The following is a 26,035-nucleotide window of genomic DNA, read 5'->3' on the forward strand; positions in this document are numbered from 1 at the left end:
ATAAATTAAATAAAGTATGGACTAGACGACGCCTATATGGCTAGAAAGCAAGATTATATTTCGGAAATGAGCCTACGGGACTCCGTCAAATTTGCGGAATAATTGTGTGCAGAAACAAGACATGAGTCATGGGGACTCGGTCAGCATTTAATTAAATTGGAAGAACGACCCAGATAGCAAAATTAATGGTAAATTACAATACATTAGAGATCGGGGAATAACGTTACGAACTTGTATATAATTGTATGTTGCATGTTTAGAAGAGAATGAAGTCGGATTAAGGATTTGATTGGGGCCTGGACTTGGGGAAAACGGAGCACATGTTTTTGGAAATTTACAAGATGGCGGGCGGAGATAAATAGAGAAAACAGTTAAAAGATGGCTGAGAAAGAAATTCTCAGCACGATCTACAGAGGGAATAACAATGACTTGTTATCCACCATTACTAGGGGTGGAGAATATGTGCTTTGGAGATTTCCAAAATGGCAGCCGGCAACAGTTAAAAGAAGAAACACAGATGTAACACAGTTTTTGTATTTTGTATGACATTTTTTCTTCCTCCATTCTTAGGACTATGTGACTTTTGCTTGCCTTACAAACGGTCTATGGACTCTTTTTTATTTTTTTTAGGCTCTATGAGATTCTTTGTTTTAAAGTTTATGTAATTGTTCTCTGCTTACATTAACACAATTTTCCCATTTATTGTTTAACCATTTTTACAAATACTGAGTTTGACAGAGACTCTGATCAGAGTCTGCAACACATCACACACACACACAGCAGCACACCTGAAGATGCACATTAACATGCACATTAGCACACACACCCATGGGTCTTGGGCAAGAGACAAAGGACAGGACGCTGTCTGTGGAGCCGGTCTGGTAAGACAAAAGGGAGTCGTTCCGAGAGAGGTGCGACCCATAGGGACGTAGAGACGGTCAACAGTCCAGTGGGTGAATATATGTAAATATTTAGCACAGAGGGAGACGTTTAAATGAGTGGGAAATAATGTGATTTGAGCCAAATCTGTAGACCTTGTTGTGAATAATTTGTTATTTTCTCTTAAACTTAGGCTGCAAGTTGTTGAGTGTGGTTATGAGATGTACAGTGCACGGTACATCTCATACAGCATCTTAATGACGGAAGCAAATTTTTAGATCATAGGGCAGTACAGAATTGGAAACTTTGTTACAGACCATCATCCTGTAATGATTTTATCAACAAACCATACACACATGTAACTACATATGATATATTGATATAATTTTCATTAGGAATAAATGAATGTTCTAGGTCACTAACAAACCATGAGTTGAGTTTTGAGTTCACAGGTAGAGAACGCAAGTAAGCTGCCCTGACGACTGAGGATGCAAATGCAAGTCCAATTGTGATGGAAAGTCACAAAGACAATGGAAGAGCTCGCCAGCCAGCGTCGGACTTTGAGACAATGCAAAGAAGTCTGAAGCTGACCTGATGCTGATTATGATACATTTATTTTGAGACATGTGTTAAAATAACACATGTCTCAACAGGAGGGATGTAGATATAGAAATATTTTTCCAAATTGAACGATGGGAAAACTTAACAAAAGAAGAGAACCAACACACACACACACACACACGTAGGCACCCCATTGTGCTTCTCTATTCAACAGCTGACCAGGGAATCCTGATCTTCCAACACCTCGGATCCCCCGATCAGTCTGGTCACAGGACCTGCGAGATTCTCAGGATCAAGAAGAGGGCGGATCTCAATCACACGTCAATGACGACCACTACGCTTTGATAACAAGAGGAAGTATACACTTATGCATAATCCCACAAACACTTTAGTTTTTGTACAAGTTACTACCACACAACTTTCAGATTAAGAAAAGGGACAGAAACCCCTCATTTAAATCCATGCTAAAAATGATTGAGATATACGAGCAAATACACACGGTTGATATTATTGTGAGAACAAGAGATCAAGGTTCTTGATTTATAATGTCCAAACATTTCCCTGATATAGAACTATACAGTGAATAGACATATTCACATTGAACATCTGGTCGGACGGTGAAAAAGATTCACCTTTCCGTTGAGTTGTACTTACTAAGATAACAGTATTGTCCCGATTAAACAAAACATAACTATAGACACAGTGCACAACAGACAGGAATGCATCACCAATAATTGATAAACTACATTAACCTAAAACCCACATCAGTAGAATAGAAGCTATGGGAATACTTGGGGGGGTGTCTAATGAGTTTCAAGTCACACACAGGATCTAGAAGACGCACCTCTACCCCTGCTGGAGCAGAGAGGGATGACACAGAAGAGGAGAGACCACCTGTCAACAACCTGAGCGGCGCCAAAGGAACCGTGAGCAGTGACCAACAACCGTCATCTCGCTGAGAGGAAGGACTTCCTCAGCCCAGAGTCTGCTTGACCACCGTGCAGGACCAGGAGGAAGCATCAGGACCGACCGCAGCAGAACCAGCACCGCAGAGCCGGACCAGAAGCAAGACAAGCATCGTTCTAGGAGAACCAGAAGCAAGACTAGGACCGATTCAGAAAGGGTCCAAGAAACCTTCCAGTCTCCCTTTTGAGGGACAGCACAGTTCCAAGACCACCTCACACTAATGGGGGACAACGACAGCCCAGCACAGGCATAACATCAGACCCACGGGTCACATCAGAGCCATCGATTTCCAGTACAGACACTCCCAAGTTCCCAAGCCCCTCTACAAACACTGCCCCATGGACAACAACAACCATTTAGCATAAGAGATATTGAGAATGATCGAGAAAACACCCTCACACACAAATGGAGGTGAACCACTGCTGAAAGCTCTCACTAAAGAACCAGCAGAGAACAGTGACATGGACAACCGCTTCTCAGGTTTATTGGACTCATGATTTAGTAAATACAAACAATTGTTTATTTCTGTGATAACAGTCTCCATTATGGTCAGCATTCTATTCCTAGGTGGATGCTGTTGCATCCTCTGCATTAGGACACTTATCATTAGAATCATCAGAGAAGACCAGCCCCATAATGCCATTAGGTTTTATTAAATTAATGTGTCCTATGTCAATTTATACTGTACACATGACATCCGTGATGAAATGTTAAATCCTGGGAGAAGATCTTTCAATCTCACCGACAGGTTTCTTCCTCGTTTTATTCCCAAAAAGGGTTTTCGAGGGAGTTTTTGTTCTGTGCCAGGTACAAGTTAACAAGGTGTGTCCAGAGGCACATCTTATGATTAGAATGTGTAAGATCAAGCGTGTCATATTGGATCGAACGTTATGCTAAACAAATAGAGACGACACATCTGACAAAACTGAGGAATTTGATGAACCGATCCCTCTGATTGGTTTTTACACCAAAATTGGTGTAAAGGGATGGATTGTAGGATATTAGAAACAAAAATACGACCCGGTTCATAAAATTAATAAAAATGCATATAGTATACAGTAATCCCTCGTTTATCGCGGGGGTTACGTTCCGAAAATGACCCGCGATAAGTGAAATCCGCGAAATAGAAAACTTTTTTTTTTTTTACAATTAGCAACTATTACATGTATACAAATACAGTGACTCGCGTGTAGGCCGTTTCACTGCTCTTCAGACTGGGCCGCTGCATCCTGACTGCGCTCTGCAGTGTTCTCTTCTTCTGAAGCCCGCGGTGCAGGTGTGTTTGTTCGGGAGAAGAACATAGTGATAGGCAGCTGTTGTCGCTCTTTTTTCTTCTTTGCAAAAAGATCCTTGTACACCGACATGCCACCATCGATTACGTTGGAGAACTGTAATGAACGGCTCGGGAGTGAGTTTTTAGCGAATCAGAATGCAGAGCACAATGCACCAAAAAAAAAAAAAATGCAATATGAAAATCCGCGAAATAGCGAATCCGCGATAAGTGAACCGCGAAGTGGCGAGGGATCACTGTACACCAGAATACAGCCATGATTCTGAAACTGTAATCAATAAAGTAATGACAATATTGTAAAACTACTGTAAATCTGCAACTGTAATAGAACAATACCAATGTACAGTTATGATTGTATTTGATGTAATGTAATCAACTGGAATGCATGCATGTAATACTTGAACAACAACTGATATTGACTAAGGATCATCCGAAATCCGAGTTACATTGAACTCACCAGAAGACCACTCCCAGAGGTGTGGACACTGACTTTCACACCTTTAAGCATTGTTATAAATACCTGTAGGAACCATTGTTCTCGAGTTCGCTGGTGGAGACGACAGACGGGCACTAGGGATGGTCAAAGGAGAAGTACCAACGAGAGTGGGAGGAATCATCGGCGGATAACGAGTCGATGTGAATAAAACAAGTCTCTCATCTGTCAGAAGAAGGGTCACAGGTCACAAGTACATTCTTGGTCATTACCTAACTGATCTGGGTGTGCTGTAAACAACTTTGCAGGGAAGAAAAAGAGAACAAAATTGAGAAACAATCAATAACATTATTGAGAGAAAATTAAATGGTAACTGGACTTGCTTTCATACGGTGCCTTTCTAGTTGTTTGACCCATCAAAGTGCTTCACACTACATTCACACGTCCATACACTGATGGAAGAAGCTGACATACAAGGGCTGACAAGATCCCTCTTGATCATAGGATCTAAACAGACGGTGTGCACACTGTGTTATGCTGACAAATTCCACTGGTTGGATTGAGGACACAACCTCTGATGACTGAAAAATGTAGACAAACTGGAGTCTTGACTTTACAGTGGTGTAAACCGGCAAAGAGGGAAAGCTTCCGTCACACAGTGGACTCTAACCCATAAACATTGCATTATTGCAAAACATTGCAAAATCCAAAAAGTGACACTTATTGCTCTTTAAATGAGCATATCATCAAAGGGGGGAAATGTTAAGTAGCAACGCGAAGCCATCTTGGAATTACTCCCTCACATTGAGAGCAGCTTAACAACAAAGAAGTGACAAGCATAAAGAGCCCTGAGTGTCAGGAACAATGTGACGGACATAATAGTTTGAATGTCGAGGGCGAAAAAAAAAAACCTCAGACAGTCATACAGGAAGCAATGAGACGTGCTTCAAAGGGCTTCAGTGAGGTCCACACCACGAGGCCCAGGCAGTGAGGAAACAGGTGCGAGGGCACATTCCCCCACACACACAGTGCTAAGGTACACAAGCGGGGTCCACTCATGACGTAAACAGATATCACCCAGGGCCTGGTGGGGCTGCCTCACCCCCCACACAGCCATGCTTAAATAAAACATTGTGCATGGTTCAAATGTCTGTATGACCACAAAGTAACTGGAGGCGTAAATGCAATGATGTGCACATGGGCAAGCCTTTGAATACTGCGTGAATAAGAACATTTCAGTACTTTAACAACAGCAAGAATCAGCTAAATGGATGACAGCGATGCATCTATCATGAATATAGTGCATCGATCTACCTTATATTGACATGGCACTAAATAAAATAAAGCAGAGGGAGAATTACTTTTCAAATTCTGCTGTATATTTATATTTATTTATATTGCTGGATACAGTAGAACAATTTTATCTAACAAACCAACCAGTTCCGATCCCATTCTCCACAATTGTGTATTTGACTATACCCAATACATCCACCAAGTGCCCCGCAGACCCGGTTTTAAAGAGGTTTACTTGTTCCTGCTTGAGGGGACGAGACTGGATCCCGTACAACTCTGGTTACACACAGACACTCACTACTCAAGCTGCAGGGGGATTCACAGGAAAAGTCATCTCCAGGTCAACACTGGGTAACTTGACAACATGCATTACATGCCTACGTGTAAAAGCTGAACAAACTGGGATTTATAAGAAGGCCCTTAGGCTTATGATGGAAAATGGTTGGAAAAAACTTGTGGAGGAAGATTTGCTTCACTGACAAGATGCTGATGGTGGCGTTTCACTCTTTTGCATCCAAAGCCAAAGACCCATCATATGGTCCAAATGCAACTCACACAGTAATCACAGACAAACTGCATGCAGAATTTAGCTCACAGCATGCTAAACTACCACCCTGCAGAAAACTGGTGATTCCACCTCCCCAGTCCAAGTTGAGGTGTGTGTCCCAGCCAATGCAGCGTGAACCTATAGGTGCAGTGACACAGTTGGAAGAAACCAAAGCCTAGCACGTCTAGATCTTCCCTCCTCACCACAGAGGAATTGTGGTGCGGGCTCTGACAAGCCCGTCATTTGTTGGAGGAAGGGTCCCTCGTTGACTGAATACTTCACTGCCAGGCAGCCATATCAACTGCTGGGTGTCTGGGGCGTCTGAGCCACAGCAGACCCTTTAGCAGGAAATGTTGTTTCCTCCCTAGTCCAAAAATGAGGGCTCTGACTCCCCGTCCACATGACACTGTACGTGCTGGCCGCGGACCTATCAATGACCTCTGCATCACTTACAATGAATCCTTTATCTTTAAAGGTCTGTCTGTTTGTACTGGCCCTTAATGACAGGTAATGAAGTGCTACGTTGAAATTAAATTACCTTCTCGGGTTAGCATATTCATCCAGTTACATTTAGAAGCTATGCAGAGTAGTGCTATAATACAATCTGTACCTTCTTTTTCTAATCGTGTTTTTTTCCTACCATTTTAGGAGAATGCAGTAATAAACAAAGTGATGGTAGATCTGTCATATACTCCTGTGATAATATGTTGATTTTTGGATTGTATCGTTGATTAAAACCTATTTGTACAGACATGTAAACACATCAATATGAAAGACACTTATCTGGTAATTACAAATGAACATCTGTAACCTTTATTTACATACTCTATCAACTTAAATTATACTTCAGGGAAAAAGCAATTCCCCTAATCTATGTACTGATGATTTCTATCCTGATGATCCATCAAACATCTCTTTTAATCTTTTTAAAAGAGAACTTTTTTGAGTAATGAAAAATGAAGTGAAAACATGAATATATTTAAGTTGATATTTAATATAGTATCTATTACATGTCCATACTAACTGATATGTGCTGTATGGCAAACCACACTTCTGCTACAAAACAGTATGTGACCATCCAAAGTTATACGTTACCGAAAAATGAATGCCGCCTCCTTTCTTCAATATGAACATGCCAACAGAAAAACACACCAACTTGTGTGACAAATTTCTTCAGTATTTAGAGTGGCTTCTCTGGGATGACATGCTTCTGCTAATCATTCATAAAATCAGGAATAGACATGGTAGAGTCTGACAGATCTGTGGGGACACGAAACAGAAACGATTACTGACTGGATTGCTACCTGCCCGTACTTCTTCATTTGAATGAGGAAAAGTTTCTTATTTTGCCTTAGGTCTCATCTCAAAGCTACCGTGCAGTTTTCCAGTAACTGTAACCATTTGGAGCCATTAACATTTTCCAGATCGCTTTCATTCTTTTTTTCTTCCTGTTAAACCAAAGCTTTAACAAAAGACTGCGTGTGCCCCTTGTGGGCTCATACTATCTGAAATTATGGGTGAAAAACACAATAAATCAAGTCAGTACAATTCAACAACTACCTGGTTAGAAATCATAACACATAGGATTGATGGTGACAGCAGAATTCAGATGAAACAATGAGGATAAAACATAAGCGTCAAGTGTAGCACTGACCCAGTGGCTTGTGTTCTTCATTCGGGGAAAGCCGTGAATAAGGAGGTGGGGGTGACTCTGCAACACAAAACAATTCAAGTCAATAAAATAATAAAAAGGGAGGAAATGTTGTTTGAAGAAACACGGGTAAAACTCAATTCCTACTTTAATATCACTAAACATTAGAAACTCATATTTGAGCATTTTTAACTTAAATTAAGTATTCTACTATTAAAGCATGTTCATTTAACTGAAGCAGCCAGCACTGAAGGCTGGCGCATGCTTCTGCGTCTGTGTATTTCCGCACCGTCGTGTCGACGCACTCGTTTCAATCCATGGTTCTAAAAGTCTTGCGTGTGTTGCAGAGCAAATCACCTCCAGAACAACAGGTGGAGTAATGTGTTTTTGTCGAAGACGAGCTAGAGAGTCACGTCTTTGTGTGTGGAAGTCGTTGGTTTGTTTATTTATTTATCATAGACTTTATTGCTCTGTGCATCGCCACTGTTGCTTTTCATCCTGGACACATTTGTCCCATATTTTCCTCCACAACTTTGTTCCCCTCGACCGGCAAACCGGCGTTTGTGGAGATCTCCCTCCATGAATCAGAGGCCATCCGCGCGTCCTTATAGTCCGCCAACGACGGCTTGTATAAGTGGTCATATTTATGCTTTTTTTTCCGACAAAAGTTCTTCAATCTGATCCGTTCTCTCGTAAAGATTCTTCGTTTTAATAATGGCGGTATCAGGCTATGAAAACGGAAATGTGAGACTTCGTAAAGGACGTAGTTAGCAGACCAATCACAGCCTTGCGGGCTGCAGGAGGCTTCCGTAACTTTTGACGCAAGCCTAGAAAAATGGGTCGACGCACGCAAGCACACAAGGAGGTGTGAAAAAGCCTGCAAGGGACACGCAAGGGGCTCTTGCGTCTGCGTGTCCTTGCGTTGCTCTGGAAATGGCGAAGCATAAGCTAGGCTTGAGTCACAACAACCACAGAGACAAACTTTAAGTTTGTCAAATCCGATAGAATATCTGCGTTTTAACTAAACACTTTGTTCTTATTGAATCCAATGAAGAGAGGAGAAATTAAGAAATTAACTTGCAAAAGAAAGAAAAAACAAAGAAAGAAAGCTTTGCGAGCACAAAGTGACCTCGCCTGCAGAGAAAAGGGGGAAGGAGAAAAGCATAATAGCAGCGGGTCCTTTAAGAGTGGCGGCAGTAATTGCTGGGATTTGAACTCAGTCACTCAGATATAGACAGCTAGTCAGTCTGGCGCCAGTAGTATGCAAACTGTATATTATCACCACTCCTTCACCTAAATAGCATGAGGGGACCTCCTAAGGACAAAAGGGCGTTTAGTTTAGTGATATTATTCACAAATCAAACTCAAATAGATTTTACATTGTCAAATTCTCCAGTCCTACTGGTTTTTAAGCATATGTTTCATTTAAAACACATTTCATGTGATAAATGTTGGTTTGACGGATCTGTTGCTTTCCCCATTTGATGAGCGCATGTGAGATATGTCTACTACGAGCCTGAGTCCCAATATGGGGTGTGTGGCCCTCTCCCTCTCCGGAGTCAGTGGGGTGGGTGGCCTTGCATTTAAGGGTAGCCAAATCACAGGCTCGCCCCCCTGCCAAACATGAATCTGTTTAATCAGGGAAGTTCTGCCATAGATAGCTCATTGATTGTGAAGCTTAATACCCGACCACAACAACCAAACGGATCTCAGCCACCAGGTCCAAACCTCTGATTGAGTCTTTACTGTCATGTTATACTCTGTTGATAGTTCAGTCTACCTGGCAACAGACCTGCAGCCAACAGATAATATCTGAAAATGTCTGTGATGACAATCACACTAAGACACACTGAAGATGTCATGTTGTTAGGGAATTCATGAAATACATAATGCTAGAATATCGATAAGGATAGACGTGGTGCTTCATATAAAAACCCAGGTTTTGAAGGCTTAGCAATGCTCTGGAGTACACCTAACAGTTCTAAGGCACTTTCAAGGCAACTAAAATTGCCAACATAAGTGACCAACATATTAAAACAAAGCAATATTTTCTCCTTTCTTCTGAATATACTAATCTTAATTATAAGAATTAAATGGTCCTTGGCTCATAAGGATTTCAGTCTTCACCTTAGTTGTCATGAGGGTGACTTATGATGAGTAATCACTATTGATCAAATCGCTCAGTATGAAAGCAACCCAAACAACACCACATAAAATAAACATGGGGATAGTGAAATATTTTCAGTGCATCTATCTACACAGTAAATTTGCCAGTGTCAAAAAGGCAGTGTCAAACTATTTTAATTCTTCCGGAGTTCTTCCAACAATGGACAGAGTAAAATTGAACCAGAAAACTTCCAGTGTTGGTGAAAATAATCGGAGTTAACAGAGGTTTTACTCTGTCAGTGTTATTGACTCTCTCAGGCCCTGATTCAACACTGATTAGAGCAAGATACCTTCCAGAGTATCACAAAAAATACTCTGGAAAGCCCCGCCCACCAACTTTCCCGGTCAAACTGAGAATGTGGATTCTGGCATCGCCATCTTCCTCGCATCGAAATACTGTGGTAAGTCTTTCTACTATAAACTATTCCCGTTCTTTTTCTTCATTCCAGTAGAATCTGTATAAGAATAAAGGGACGTTTTCATTCACCACACTAGTCAATGTTGGGTTCGTGTCTTCAAATACCGAATTTCAAATGGCTAACGTGATTATCGGGTGGGTGGTTAGCTTAAATGTAGCAGCCACATGTCTGAACTCGCAACACCAAACTGAACAAAAACGACACGAGGTAACGTTAATGTCAGCGAGGACGAGCTGTCCTGGTGTGTTATGTGTCATGCTTGCACATTTATTTCAGTAAAATGACGACAAAAATTCGTTGAAGCAGTCCTATTTATTATTTCTATTTGAGCCGGCGCAAATCGCTTTAGCGTCACAATTTTGGTCGAGCATAGCGGGACATGTCGCGGACATGCGGACGTGCTCATAGGACCCGCTAGTTCACCGGCAGACGGCGGAATGCACCGAGTCGACTCAGTTAACGTGAACGGAGCCGCGGCTCCGAGAGGCTCGGTTCACGTTAGCTGCTGCTGTAGCCATAGACATATAAAGAGTAGACGCTGCACTGGCTGCTGAGGCGCAAACAAATATTTATTATTATATTATATACCAGAATATTATTACTGTTACAACTACTATGAATATTAAAATACGCCGAATCATGTTTTCGGTGTCATGCCTACAAAATCCCGTGAACATCCGCTTTTGTATTCAGCGAGTGACGCGCTGACACTTCGTTGCGCCAGCTGGCACTGAGTGGAGCGGGTGACCGGTCCAAGCTGGCGGCCCCGCGGCTCGTCAGCACCACTAGGCAGCAGCGGTCGATGTCTATTCTTTATGTCTATGGCTGTAGCTGCTGTAAGCTTAATTTATGCTTCCACGTTACGGCGGCGGCGGGTGTGGCTGTGTGTTTCTGCGGGTGCCGAATCCTTGGTGAGCCGAAGCTCATATTGAAGCGCAGGCTACGGAGAAGACGTGAATTTACAACACTGGTTCACCCACTGAGGGACCTGGACGAGCAAGTGCACTTTCGATACTTTCAAATGTCAGCAACTGCCGCAAATTACGTTCTGAGCGGACCAATCACAGCACTTGCGATCCACGTCAACTCGACTCGCAGTTAGATCTTTTCGGAGGTGCACGTCAGGCTACGGCGGAGGGGTCTACGTAGTTACGTAGTTACTTAATATGTATATTTTCCTTTTTTCTTTCAGATTGTTCTTTAATGTACTGTGGTGCTCTGGTGGTAAGTAATAAGTTGATGTACTTGACCGAAAATGTAGTTGTGTTTGTAATTTTTAAAGCTGAAATAGGGTATTTTCAGGTTGTCAGCTTGTATGGGGTTGTAGATCATAATGTTGATTTCAGTTTGCTGTCTTTGCAGATACCATCATGTTGATCAAAACATTCCTGTCATCCAGCACCAACCAAGATCTTTGCCACTGTGATAAGATGTGAGCTTTACATGTTTTAGGTTTACTTTTGATGCCAATATTTCATGTTTCCTTGGAATAAATATGTATTACAGTATGGATACAATTGTCTGTGTGTTTTTCCCCCTGCATAGATATGCAACACTGGTAGGAGTTGGTTAAAAATCAACACTCTTTGGAGTGATTTCATAATCAACATAGTGTAAAGTAGGTTTAACACTGGAAAGGTTATTTCTTTTATAACTCTTTAGTGTTACATGTGAATAACACTATGGGTGTTACTTCTTACATAGTGTAAAACTTGATTGACACTTCTTAGAGTTAATATTATTACACTACACTGCACCTAGTGTAAAATTTTAACTCTTACCAGAGTAAAATTGACTCTGGAAATTTAACTCTGTGTTCAGTGTACATTTAACACTCTGTAGATAGGGACCATATGTTCACTGAGGTAGTGTTAAAATTGACTCTTTAAGTGTTGTATTAACACTGGCGATTTTACTGTGTAGGCATTCCACCGTTTTGGGATCTTGACAATTTCATGAATCTATGTTAATATGATCATTTTAGTTATCTTAATAGAAATTAGGTAAAGGGACGAAATTGGCCAAGCTGTTATATATGTGCAGCATTTACTTGAACGTTTATAGAACATAATGCAAGTAAAGGTGATAAGTCTACAAAACTGTGGTCAAGAACAGAATAGTCCAAGAAAACCTATGGGGATACCATGCACATAGACCGAGGTGAGACTTGGACGCTGGTGACAGCGAGATGCTGCATGAACACACTTTAGATGCCCTCACCTGGCCCACACAGCCGGCTGTAGTGATATGGGTTGCAGCATAACGTTGGACCGTCCAGAGCCCCGAAGCTCCTACACTCACAGAGTGGTTTGAGCTGCGCGGAGAGCTGCAGGTCGGACCAGCGGTACAGTTTGCACACCAGCAGCTGTGGGGAAGCCACATGGCCGCCCAGCCTCAGCTCTGTGCGGGGAATCATAACACAGTCACTCGGCATCCCTCCCCTGGACTCCACCGCCTCCAGAAAGGTATCCAGCGCCCTTTCCTTGAGCCTTTTTAAAAGAGAGTATGTGGCTGATTTCAGTTCTTGCTCCAACACCGAGCGCGGCATCGCCTCCTGCGCCTCGGGAGAGCCGCTATCCCGCGGCCGGAGGTTCCTTAACACGAAGTGACACGACCCTGGATCCGCGGTCCCCTGAGCCGTCTCTGGACCCGTGAGCTCGGAGTGGTCCCGGTCTTTAAATAAGCAGCACGTCACTGTCCGGCAATCTCTGTCCTGTGCGCAGCGGGGGCTCCCCTGCTCCTGGGCGCACACCGCAGCCCCATCCGCGCTTCGTGCGCACACGCCCCCTAAGTCCCCTCCAGGAGACCCGCTAGGGGTCATCGGTGTGAGCTCCCTTTTGGGGATTTTCTCTGGGTTGTTTCCGAACAGATCGTCCCGACAGCGGTCACTAGTTGTGCCATTTCCATCTTCCCCTTCTCTATCTGGGATCAAACGGCTTCTCCAGAGTCGCCGCACGAGACCTGATCGTTTCGTCCTGAACATACGACAACTTGAAAATCTATATGAGGGTTTTATTCTTGCACGGATATCCGAATGTTACAGACACTTCTGCGGTCATTACAAAACATTGATATCTGTGAAATGCCGTGCAATGTATGCTTAGAGGAAGGTTGTTTTGTTGCATTTAAAACGACAATATCGCGCAATAAATGCACTGCAAGATTCCGATCAAAATGCATTCACTGAGCAGAATGTGCTGTAAATGACCAAGCGGGTGAAATGGGGATGTATTATTCAGGATCGCAACGTAATTGACTTACTGAATGTTTGTTACGAACGAACGAAAACGGTAACAAATATAATAGCATCACATAATGTTCTTAGAGACATAATCCCAAAACCAGGAGCCGTCCAGCAAAGACGGCAACTCGCACACTGAAGCCGTTTTCGGACTTGTAACACGCTCTGTTCTACTTTCTACACCGGCACGAACAGCATGAGGTTTAACTCCAGGATCCTTGTCGTCTTCTTTGTGAGAGCACTTTTTTTTACAATCCCAACAAAATATCCACGGCAGTAGAAATTACAGGAAGAGGAACAATCCGGGAATGAAGCGCGCTGCTGCTTCTCTCCTCAGGTGTAAAAGCAAACTGCAGACCGGGTCCCTTCCTTCTCCATGGTTCTCCTTTTTTCTTTTTTTCTCTCCCCCGCTTCCTCACACAGACACGCACACACACGCGCGCGCACACACGCACGCCCGCACACACACACATACACACATGCACGCACACAAAAACACACACGAGGCCCCCGAGAAGAGCGGTGGAGCCATTGGCTGACTACCATCACGTGTTAGTCTAGACACTTTGGCGGCTGTGCGCTTCAATGATTGTTGCGCAAACAAGGTTAATGTCATGACAACTTATTTACATCTGCACTGCCAGCAGCTGTGATTGTTGGGTGGAAAAAATAACTAAGGAACCTTAATGCAAGCCTGCTGTGGGGTTTTTTAATTCCCTGCTAAAAAGGCACCTTTGCTTTAAAAACTAAAACAAAAAAAATTAAAGCTGCGAGCAGCGTTGAACGGGTCGTCGCAACTCTGCACGTCGGAGCACAGGCCGGACGGCTGGAAACGCAGCCAAGAACTCCTGCGGTCGTCGGACAAAGCATCCAAGAGTGAGTTGTCGTTAACCAGGTGGAGCGACGAGAAATGTCATAGATCACCAAACCTTCTCTTAAATCTCATTCACCAGCCTTAAAATCAATTTCAGATGGTATTTAAAAAGGAAACGACCAATAGTTACATGATAATTCCACTTCAGGTTCATACTACACATCCCCAAGGTGTCACCTATGGATAAGCAAGACATTCTGATCTTCTATTCTTAATTGAAAGCCTCTCAAAATACCATACCTGAGCCGATTTTCTCAAAATTCTCCATCACAAGACTACGTTTGGTCAATTTCAGGTTAGAATTAAAAGGAAACTATCGATACTTACATGATTATTTCACTTCAGACTGATAATACACATCCCCAAGGTGTCACCCAAGGATAAGCAGGATTTTCTGATTTACTATTCCAAAATTAAAGCCTCTCAAAATACCATGCATGAGCCAAAATATCAATCACAACACTACATTTGGTCAATTTCAGATTAGATTTAAAAGGAAAAAAATCTATAGTTAGACAGTATTTCCACTTCAGGCAGAGAGTACACATCCCCAACGTGTAACTCGGTGATAACCAGGACCTTCTGATGTACCATTTTAGAAATTAAAACCTCTCGAAATGCCACCTTCGTTGTTTACTGGATACTAGAAAATTTGACTTCCGGTTACCAGTAGGTGGCGCTATGATTTGATCAAACTTTACATCTCTTCAGGCCCAGAGTGTCATCAAACATCTGCGAATTGGAATAAATCCGATGATGTGGAGTAGTGACAACGGTTTAGTGGTTCTTGGCGAATGATCAGCTTTGCCGATGCACCCTCTCACCAATGATTAGCGGATTCTTATAATATTCACAGTGAAGCATTATTAAGGTCTTAACCTTCTGCTAGGAAATTTTGAGAGGAATCCGATTAACCTTTGAGGGGCATATCCTGTGAGGAGCAGGGTGTAAAATAAAAAAGCATTCAACTTCCTGTTTTCCCCAGGTGGCGCTATGACTAAGGTTAAAAATTATCATATGGATGTCTACAGAGGGAGAAGTTCATGCTATATGAGAAATATGGAGCAGATTAGATAAAGTATGGTTTAGTTAAAACAACTTCAATTTTTATGCTGAAAGGTGGTTTTTCAAAAATGCTAATGCACACATAATTTTTAGAGGTAAGGTCCTCGAGATCACACTGCGCGAATTTGAAAAGAATCGGTTGTAATCCCTGGGAGGAGTTCGGTCTTTTACAAGGAAAAAGGAAATCACAAAAATAGGCCAAAAAGGCAGATTTTCAACGATTAATTGCAGCAGACCATATTCTTCAAATATTCTGAAAAAATTAGGTTGTGTTCAGGGGTTCAATGTTCACATGTGTTACAAGTTTGGTGAGGGCAGGCCAAATCATTTGGAAGTTACGAGTCTTACCAGATTAAGCCACACCTCTTGCCAAGTTCATTAGCCCATAATTTCTCAAAAGAATGAGATATCAACAGGATCCTAGTTGGGGCATGGGGGAATTGACCCAATAAGGATCCACCGAAAATTTTGTGACAATCGGACATAGCGTTTAGGAGAAATGGCCAAAAACGTGTTTTTCACATAATTCAAATTGGTGGAAAATCTCGTTAGGCGCATTTGCATACCGTGATTGACTTTTTTGTAGAGCATGTCTAAGAGCACATTTGTGCCAAATTTCAAGTCAATTGGGCATCAGGGGGAAAAACTGTCCTAGTGTGGTACTTTTCAACTTTCTAGGGGGCGCTATGGAGACTTTTCTTAGTCTATTCTCTTATTCAGATAATAACACACGATTCCTGATCTGTACCGACAGTTTGAAACTGTTTTGAGGCAATTCCGACCAACGGTGCGGGAGGAGATGCGTGCCAAACTTTGTACGGAGGGAGAATAATATAGAACTAGAAAATGCATTTACTGCTGAAAATGCGTTGGAATGCAAAAAGCTGAAAGCTGAAATGAATTTTTAAAAATAGCTGAAATTACAGAAAGTTGAAGGGAATTTGAATACATTTGCTGAAATTACAGATATTAGAAAAGCTGAAATTAATTTGAAATTGCTGAAAATACAGAAATGGGAGAAGCTGAAAGGAATTTCAATAGATTTGCTGAAAAAGCAGAAATGAAAACAGCTGAAATAAATGTGAAATATTGCAAAACAAAACAGAAGTTGCAGGAGCTTAAATGAATTTTAAAAAGTACAGAAATAACAAAAGCTGAGACGAATAAAAAGAGGTTTAAAGTTGTTTGTAGTAATATTAGTAGTAGTATTAGTTATAGTTGTTTTTAATCTTGCAGTATTAAAGTAAATATACCGCATTTTCCGCACTCCAAGGCACACTTAAAAGGCTTTAATTTCCTCAAAAAACGATAGTGCTTTATAATCCGGAGCGCCTTATATATGGATCAATTGGTTAATCGGTTGATCCATACTGGTTGTACACGGCGCTCAAGGCGCTCTGCCAAACATGCCAAAGCTAGTCTACGACGGCGAGATGCTGAGCGGCGCTCAAGCGTGTGAGATTTGGAGCTTGTTTCAAGGCACGTCGGAGAAACAAAGCTGTCGTTCTCGCCGAGCACTTCATGAGATTAAAGAGCGAGAGACGGTGCCCTTTTCTCTACAGTAGCTGAACCATCTTAACGGGGAAAATAAGTTATTCCAAAAGCAGCCGAAGATTTAAGGCGTGGATGGCGAGGGGGGCGGCGGGAGCGGACGCACCTCGCGGCATCGACCGGACCCTGTGTCAGGGGAGAATTTGTTGAGGTGCATGTTGTGAGAGTCTCAAGAACTTGTATGTGACCTTTCTTGGGAAACTCGTGACCTGACCTAGTCTACGATGAAATCCATATGTGGCTTGGACAGACCATATCATGTTCTTCTATTTACCTTTCTCCTCTGTTTTCCTGTCTGTCAAAATGATTGATTTGGTCCCACTAAGAGGGTCGTGGAGGTTCCCGAAACAACATCTGGTTAGCATTCCTCGAACCTTCAGAGATGTATAAAAGCTCCTCGTCCCCCATAGAAACTTTGTCAGATCTTCCTGCTCCTTTTGGGGAAAGGAACTTTCTGTCCCTTTTCAGCTGAATTGTAGTCATTTGACTTCTGTCTGTGCTTACGGCTTGTGCTGATGATCTCTGTATTCTTTATCATTTTCCTTTACTCTAGTTAGTAATAAATACTTAATCACAAAGCAAGCTCAAGATACTTTTGATTTCTCACATGGGCTAAATCCACAAATTTCCACCACAAACTTGGCGACGAGGATGGGATGGACGCGTGATCTGGACTCTGACGGACGGACAGGAGGCCATATAGTATAGGTGATTCCTCCCTGAGGGTGAGAAGCTGCCGTCCCGACGAGACCCGGATTACCGATCCATCCAGTTCAAGAAAAGAAACGAAGAACACGCGGTGAGAGATCAAAATTATTTTAGGGCAGACAGAGTCATGACAAAATGGTTTTAGGCCTATCTCACAACGAGTGTGTTGTAGGCAGACGTGTCTGGGTCACCTGTAGTATTTTCTCGAGTTGCATATCCTGTGTCTCCTGAAAATTCACAGGCCAACTTTGGATAAATGCAGTAGACTGAGTGGCCAGAGAAAGCAACGGTCACTGACTTGCCTTAGTTATACGTGTGGTATTTCTCCGGTTGTGCGCACCTTTATAGGCGCGTACACTCCTTGTGTACAGATACGGATATCTAAATGAGTAGTGTTCAGAGTAAAGGGGAGACGGGTGATAACCATGAGACTAATATCCTGCCACTATTGTGTAAATTTATGTCAGAGCGTTATCCTGGCAGTTTGAATCAAATACAAAAATGGGTTGAATTGGGGTTTCCTTCAAAGGGGAGTTTGAGTGAGAATCAATTGGAACAGTTGGAATTGCAACTGAGGGAAAAGGAGAAGAACGATGCAGCTCAGCATGCAGGCCTGTCGGGAAGAAAGCAGAAGAAGAATGTGGTATGTAAGGCAGATTGGGAAGCTTTCAAGATGTGGAAGTATGAGTCGGAGAGAAGGGAGAGACAGAGGTTGGTAGCATTTAATTCATTAAAGACTGAAGATCCTACAAAAAGTTTTGAAATGTGTACCCCTTCTAACCCAAAAGCACTTTATCCTTGTTTTTATGAGTTCCTGAGGAGATTGGTGGACACGGATCTGGACTCCCCCCCTCCCCTCACTGCTACTCCAGCTCCAGCCTTCATGAACATGAGCTGCTGAGTCTCCTCAGCAGGAAGCAGCACAAGCAAACTTTCCTCGGTTTGACAACAGCCCACCAGGAGGGAAGCCAGATTCAACCTCCAACACCAGCCACATGACCCTTTCACCTACTGTGACCCGCCTGCAGGCTCAACAAAGGCGGGCCTTGCTCAGAGAAGGGAAAAAAACGTTGTTCGATCCTGCAGCTTCTTTTCCAGTGGAAGGGGCGCAAGGGCCGATGATGGTCTTCAGACCCTGGTCAGATACCGATGTGACCAAGGCAATGAGCCACGTCTGCAGTCCCAAGGACAATCTTGCTAAGTGGGAGATTGATCTTCAGCAATTTGTCACAAAATACCATCCTAGCATGTCAGAGCTGCGGCGTCTGATGTGCAGACTTCTGAAACATGACTATCACAGTTCAGAGTGTGTTCAACACCACAGGAATGGCTGCTCGCCTGGAAGATCCTGATTGTGAGCATGGCACGGATGTGGACATTAAAAGTGCTGTAGATGCTCTCATTGTGTTGGTAAAAGAAACTTTTCCTCTGAGACTGAACCTCCCCACCGTCACCTCTATGCCACAAGGGCCACAAGAAACATGCAGCTCATTCCTGGGACGCCTGACGACAGCTTTTGACATCCACAGTGGCCTTAAGCGACTTGATCCAATGGGGGCACAGCCCCTGATGCCATATGAAGTCCATCTGAAGGAACATTTTATAAGCAGAATGAGACCTGAACTTAAACGGATGGTGAAAAGATCATGTGCAACCTGGAAAACGTGTGCTCTTGCAGACATCCTTCAGCACGCTGAACACGCTGAAGATGAGTTACACAAGAAAGGGGACAAACTAAAAGGTTTTGAAAAGGCTCAGTATGCGATGTTTACGTGCTTGCAGTGCCAACAATTTGCCCAAGGCCAACATGGAAGAGGAAGAGGTTATGGAAGAGCTCGTGGCAGAGGCAGATCAGATCAGACTTACGGGAATTATGATCCAAACGTGTGTTACAACTGTGGACAGCAAGGACATTGGCGAGCAGAGTGTCCTGAGCACATGAGGATGGGACACATCACACGTCTGACTGAGGGAGGCAGAGGGAGGGGCGGACCCCAGAGACGGATCACCCCACCACGATGAGAAAGTAACACACCCTACACAAGCTCATAAACGAAACAAATAGCTAACACAACAACACACACACACACCTTAGATTACAGGTCGAGTAACTAACTCATTTTTATATTTAGAAATTCCCATAATTGACATTGATGATTTCTTGCCATCCGGTAACGCTTGTAGTTGACTCAAGAGCATTTGGCATTGTGTTTGAGCTCAACATCAGATGGCATTTACAAAAAAAAAAAGAAAAAAAAAAGACTAAATTGCAATTATTTTAGATGTTCAACTACAGTCCAAAAACCCTCCTGTATGTATATGGATGAAAACTACTAGCATACCTTGATGCATAAATTACTCATGACCGTGTACAAATTGCGCGTACACACACAGTAGAATATTACATGCATGAACATTACATTGCACATCCCATGTAAGCACAGGGCGAGATAGAAGGTATGTGGACGTATGGCATGACCAAAAGTTGGAGAAAGAGAGATTATGGTTGAAGCATGTGTATTGGTCAGAGGAGGCTGCTGCGGTGTCTGTATCTCTCTCTCCTTCCCAAAGGAAAAAAAGGTGTTTCTTGATTCTACTCTATGTTTCATTGGCTAAACCATCTCACTGGGATACAGGATCTTGGTCCATGGTTGCAACAGCGTCTCGGCCTAAAGTTCAGACCGGGTGCAGAGGATCCTCATGAAGAGTATAGCGCTAGTGGTAATGTAGATCGCACTACGTTGATCACACGAGTAAGTGTACACAGAACAGTAGAGCTCGTTGAGGAATACACATAACACGCAGACTTGTATAGCCACCCAAACAAGAAGACAGAAGTTGGTTTTTTTTTTTTTTTTCCTTTATTGGGCGCGGCTATAAATGGATAGGATGTCCAGTGGGTTACCACAGAAGTCAGGTGTATTCCACAGAAGCGCTTAGGAACATCTACATAATTTATAACTCCCTGCAGGGTCGGCCCATCTAAATTATGTGGCTGATATGATGATTTGCAGCCCATCAAAGGCGGCTTGTAAAATTGATACAATTTCGCTACTTAAACATTTGGCAGAGAACGGAAATAAGGCTTGCCTACGAAAAACTTAAATTTGCTCTAGAACAAGTGACTTATCTGGGACATGTGATCACAGCTGAGGGCAAAATCCCTCTCTCCCAAACGTATTGGGGCAATTCAATTGGTACCAAAAACAAAAAACAAAAAAAAACAACGAATGATGAGTTTTTGGGGATGACTTCATACTGTAGACAGTGGATCCCTATTTATTCAGAAAGAGAGGCACCTCTCTCGTTCATGGTCCACGGTAAAGGCCTCAGCGCGCATGACAAACTGACTTGGACTACTGAAGCTGAAAAGGCTTTTCAGGACTTAAAGACTTCCTTATCACAGGCCCCGACTCTGGGCCTGCTGAGACCCGACTTACCGTAGTCTCAGTTCATAGACCAGAAGGACTGTTAAATGACATCAGTTTTGTGTCATCTTCATGGAGGACAACTTAGGCCTGTTGCCTACTTCTCCTCAAAACTTGACCCTGTTGCTTCGGGTCTTCCTCTGTTTGCGAGCGGTGGCAGCAGCCGAGAGAGACATTTTAGCATCATGTGACATTGTGGGCTTCTGTGATGTCCCACTCATGGTCCCACTTACTGTCTCTCATATCTTACATGCCCAGAAGATTTCTCACCTCTCTGCTCAGAGATGGTTCAGGTGTCATACGACATTGTTAGAACTGCCTAACGTAATTGTCAAACGATGCGATGTCCTTAACCCAGCTACACTTCTTCTAACTGCAGATGATGGAGAGCCTCATGATTGTGTCGAAGTCTTGCAGCAGACATGCATACCAAGGCCTGATCTGTTGGACACAGCTCCTCCCAATGCATCTTGAGCTGTTTGTGGACGGCTCTGCTTCTCGCTCACCCGAAACAGGCGGCGGCCAGGAAACAGGGGAGCGGATGCAGCGGCAAAGAAGGCAGCCTCACAGGGCTTCCTTTTCCCCTTCACTCAAATGCTTTCCACACCGACCGATCCTAGTCCTTATGCCGATCTTCCCACACTTCAGTCTCTTGCCGGTGCACAGGAGCATTCCCTGTGGAAACGATCTGGTGCCATTCTTGAGGGCGGAATCTGGACAGGGCCAGACAGTGGGCCTTGTTTGCCACATGCTCTCTTCCACATTTATGCTAAGCTGTCTCATGGAAGAGATCACGTGGGCAAAGGGGGAATGTGCACTGCTATAAATGAGCATGCTGATATATTGTGCTATCCTCTCCCCCTCACTCTCAGCACTGCACGGGCAGGTAAAAGCGGTACTTCCATCCCCGGCTACTGCAGTCCAGCACCACCTGAAACCAGGAGACTGGGTCCTCATTAAGGATCACTGGAGAAAGCACTGGAAGCAGAGACGCTACACAGGGCCCTTCCAAGTACTCCTGACCACGGAGACGGCAGTTAAGGTGAAAGGGAAAGCGACGTGGGTCCACGCCAGCCACTGCAAACGCATCCCGGATACAGGAGACGAAGGAGCACCTCCATCTGGTTCCGGTTAAGGGGTTGCAGGGGGGAGAGCCCTCCCCCACTGCAGTGTTCCAAGACACCAACGAGCCCGGTAGAGATGGCAGAGACGGCAGAGACAGCAAGAACGGCAGCCACCCGGAGAAAAGCAATAAAAGACAGATCTCCAGCGCCAAAGGACACTTAGGAAGCATGGTTGGAGCCTGAGAATGAACATGTGCATATTCCTGACGCTGGCCACATTTGTGCGGATTTCCCTCACAATCAATGAGTTACAACCCCCTTATGTGAAGATCACGGATTCCAGCCTTCTCCACCTCTCCAATAGAGAATTTCAGGAAGGGAAAATAAGCTTCCACTGTCCAGCAAAACAATGCGACGAGACGAGTGTTTGCTCTACACAATCGAACATGATGCATAGGTTAAAATAGAAAGCCACGTAATTGAAGTTGTGTGTGTTCCCGGGGTAAGAAGAGATAGAGTATGTACTGTGTGGGTGCACGGAACATTTGATTTAGCAGATCCACCATTCTGGTGCAGTAAACCACGATCGTGTCAGTGAGACAGTCAGCCTAAAACAGTACCACCTGAAATAATTTACGAGGCCGTTAAACCACAGGCCATGACCTCCCGCAGGCCAGAACAGCCCCCCACTAAAGCAACTTGGAGGCAATGGTTGATCTCTTTCAAATGTCCAAAAGGGGGGGGGGGTGGAAAAGAGGGTTGCAAAGCTTACATGTTACGGCTGAGCACGCCGCACTTAGGTCACTGGTCAGTCCTGAACTCAGAGGACTTTAGGACTCAGTGTCAGACAAACGACACTTGCACAGTGACTCTAAGTCCTAAATATGACACAAGTTGGGAATACCCGTTCTGGTGTGCTCAACTTGCAGACTGTACGACGGAGCCAGCCCACTTCACTTGGCTAGATTGGCAGTATGCGTGCAAAGTAAGCCTACAGTTAAGAGAACTTCCAACCCGTACATCAACGTACGAGCATGACAATATTGCGTTGACTATTGTGAATGACCTTGCTAACGAAAGGAATGTCTAATTGTTGGATATGTCAGCATACGCCCACTTCATCTAGAGCACCTATGCTGGTTCCTGTTCCATTCACGGAAGCCGAGGGGTGGCCTGAGCTATCTCATCGATTTGTGAGTAATGATAAAGACTGTTACACTCCTCCAAACGGCGACAACAGCGAAAAGGACAGTTGCCTATGAGGGTGGAAGGTTGTACGTTTTGCAGGTTAGCGGTTCAATCGTGAAAATAGACAGTATTAATCAAGTGATGTTGCTTAGATTAACCTATTACAAAAGATATGTCTAACAGGGGTTACGATATCAAGTGCAAGAGACTTGTTAATTGCTTGTTAATTAATTGCACACCGGACAGTAAGGTGTTAAAAAAAACCCGCATGTACTCTCATACCAAATACAGCATCTATTCGATTGGAGATGGGCATACAGGGCATCCCCTGGGCAAATGATTTTAAAGTCACACACTCAACCTGGAGTAGACATAATTGAGTAAACCTTAATCCCAACCAGACCTCAGAGTAGAGATTGTACCAAACCAGCACCTCCCATTCCGGTCCATCCCTTAACCAACGTCAGCTGCTGTATTAACTTCTGTGCTCTGGATGGATTTCATCTAGATACGAGTGACTGTAGTTATGATATTATCAGCTTTACCACTGAATCCAAAGATCTCGCTTTACCGGAGCAGGTTTATTTAGTTTGTGGCAACATTGCTTATAGCTGTGTTCCAGTCATAGGGAACCTTCATAAAAAGTCAGATACTGGGAAATGCTATTCCGCATACCGTGTACCCCTAATTAGACAGGCTGACTCCAAGGAACTTGTTCCATTCCACGTACGTCATAAACGCGCCATTTCAATAGGTTCAAGGATTTTGAGCATACTAATACCATCGTATGGCACCTACAGGATTGGTTGTCAGTACTTATGTATCAGTTGAACACATGAGTATTACTACGCAACGTCTAGTTCAGAAATGGAGTCCACCATATCCAGATAGCCTTGACAGGGACAACGAATGTGAATATTGTGTGTAACTGGACGATATTTTATGTGTGGGTGGTTTAAGTAAATGTTCTCATGTACTTTGAGTTAATGATGTATGTTCTACGATTTTTTATGTTTAACAACATCTGGTTAGCATTCCTCGAACCTTCAGAGATGTATAAAAGCTCCTCGTCCCCCATAGAAACTTTGTCAGATCTTCCTGCTCCTTTTGGGGAAAGGAACTTTCTGTCCCTTTTCAGCTGAATTGTAGTCATTTGACTTCTGTCTGTGCTTACGGCTTGTGCTGATGATCTCTGTATTCTTTATCATTTTTCTATATTCTAGTTAGTAATAAATACTTAATCACAAAGCAAGCTCAAGATACTTTTGATTTCTCACATGGGCTAAATCCACAAATTTCCACCACGCCCTGGAAGCACCGTCTCCACCTTACTGTCAAAAAGAACAACAGCGAGCGCGTAGAAAACTCCTTCAAGCGCGAGCAGAGATTCTCCTCGCGAGCAACAAAGTTCACGTTTCGCAAGCGAGCAAATACCTCGCGGAGACGGACTTTTGCTCGCGGATGTTTGATTTTGGTTAAATTCTTAAGGTCATTTAATCATTTGATCAGAGTTGTGTTTAAAGGTTTGGGTGGGCCGCGAAAGATTTTCAGATTTCAAAGTGGGCCGCGGCATTCTTGAGTTTGGGAACCGCTGCTGTAGACACTGCAGTTGCAGCAACAGTTGCAGTAGATACACTGGCACCTTCATTACTATCAGGTTCACTTTCTTGTATTTTGTCTTCCAATTGCACTAAAGAATGGACAGTTCTCATGTGCCTGTGCAGGTCGTTTGTGGAGCCAGCTCGATTGGGGTGGGGTGCGGAGATTTTAGTCTTGCAGACTCTACATTCTGCCTTAGGTCAATGTAATTGAAATGTGTCCAGATTTTGCTGGGTTTCCTGTTGACACTCATTTTCTTAACTCTGTTTTTTTACATTTCCAGTCCGTTGCTCTCTTTCTCTCTTGTGACTCGCCTCCCTGTTTGTGTGCTTGCTGTGTGCTGTGCTGCTGTGTGTGTAAGTCCCGCCCCTCCCCCCTGTGCTCAGCGCGGCACAGAGACGCCACCACACATATTGACCGATAAAATGCGGCTTGAGAGAGAGAGAGAAAACAAAAACAAAAATAAAGCGGCTCCCCAATCAGGAGCCGGCTCCAGGCGTTCACGTCAAAGAGCCGACTCACTACTAGCTAGCGCCGCGTTTGCTAGCGCCATGTTCTCCCCACGTAGGTCTATGTGTCTGTCAGACTCCGTAGGGGAGGGAGAGTGAGTGCCGGCACGAGCCTGTGTGGTCGTCATGGAGACGGCGCAGCTGCTGTTTTCGCGGGCTAATCACAGAGTAAACGGATTTTACCAAGAAACCACACCTCAAACAAATGACAACCAGCGCAAAACTATAACAGCTATCTAAAAAATACGCTGTTTGTGCGAGACCCAAGACTCTACCGAACGCAGGGAGGTGTTATTTATGTCTGTCCGGTAAAAAATACGGCTCCTGACGAAGTTTACAAAACGTGTACCTTCTGGATTTTTTGAGAAATATGTCGGCAGATTTGTATTAGAGCCTATGGGGCTTTTAGCAGAGGTTGTGTGACTGTTGGTCTCCGTAGGCCAAAACTAAAGAACTCTGGGATTCCTTGAACACATTAATCCAATCAGCACAACCATGCCCTCATTAATCTGAAGAAATAAAGCCTCTAGAGGGTATACTTTGGCTGCAAGGACAGAAGTTCCATATTTTTTTAACCAGATTCTGACGCTGCCTCACACGCT

General features: G+C 43.6%; 1 protein-coding gene and 1 long non-coding RNA gene across 2 annotated transcripts in view; one reads left to right on the plus strand and one right to left on the minus strand.

Moving 5' to 3' along the window:
- LOC120812725 (mothers against decapentaplegic homolog 6-like) overlaps positions 1–13,850 on the minus strand; it is a 33,452-nt gene extending 19,602 nt beyond the window's left edge. Inside the window, exons 1-2 of the mRNA XM_040168893.2 lie at positions 12,427–13,850; positions 7,625–7,681 (exon numbers count right to left, since the gene is read on the minus strand). Coding sequence (XP_040024827.2) covers positions 7,625–7,681; positions 12,427–13,189 — 820 coding nt within the window. The 5' untranslated portion in view covers positions 13,190–13,850. The remainder of the gene's footprint in view (positions 1–7,624; positions 7,682–12,426) is intronic.
- On the plus strand, positions 9,880–11,720 carry LOC144391320 (uncharacterized). Its single transcript, XR_013455235.1, has 2 exons — positions 9,880–11,430; positions 11,569–11,720. It is a non-coding gene; the product is annotated as an uncharacterized LOC144391320 (long non-coding RNA).
- Positions 13,851–26,035: the final 12,185 nt, after the last annotated feature.

Source organism: Gasterosteus aculeatus, chromosome Y, assembly GCF_964276395.1.
Source record: "Gasterosteus aculeatus chromosome Y, fGasAcu3.hap1.1, whole genome shotgun sequence".
Lineage (NCBI taxonomy): Eukaryota > Metazoa > Chordata > Actinopteri > Perciformes > Gasterosteidae > Gasterosteus > Gasterosteus aculeatus.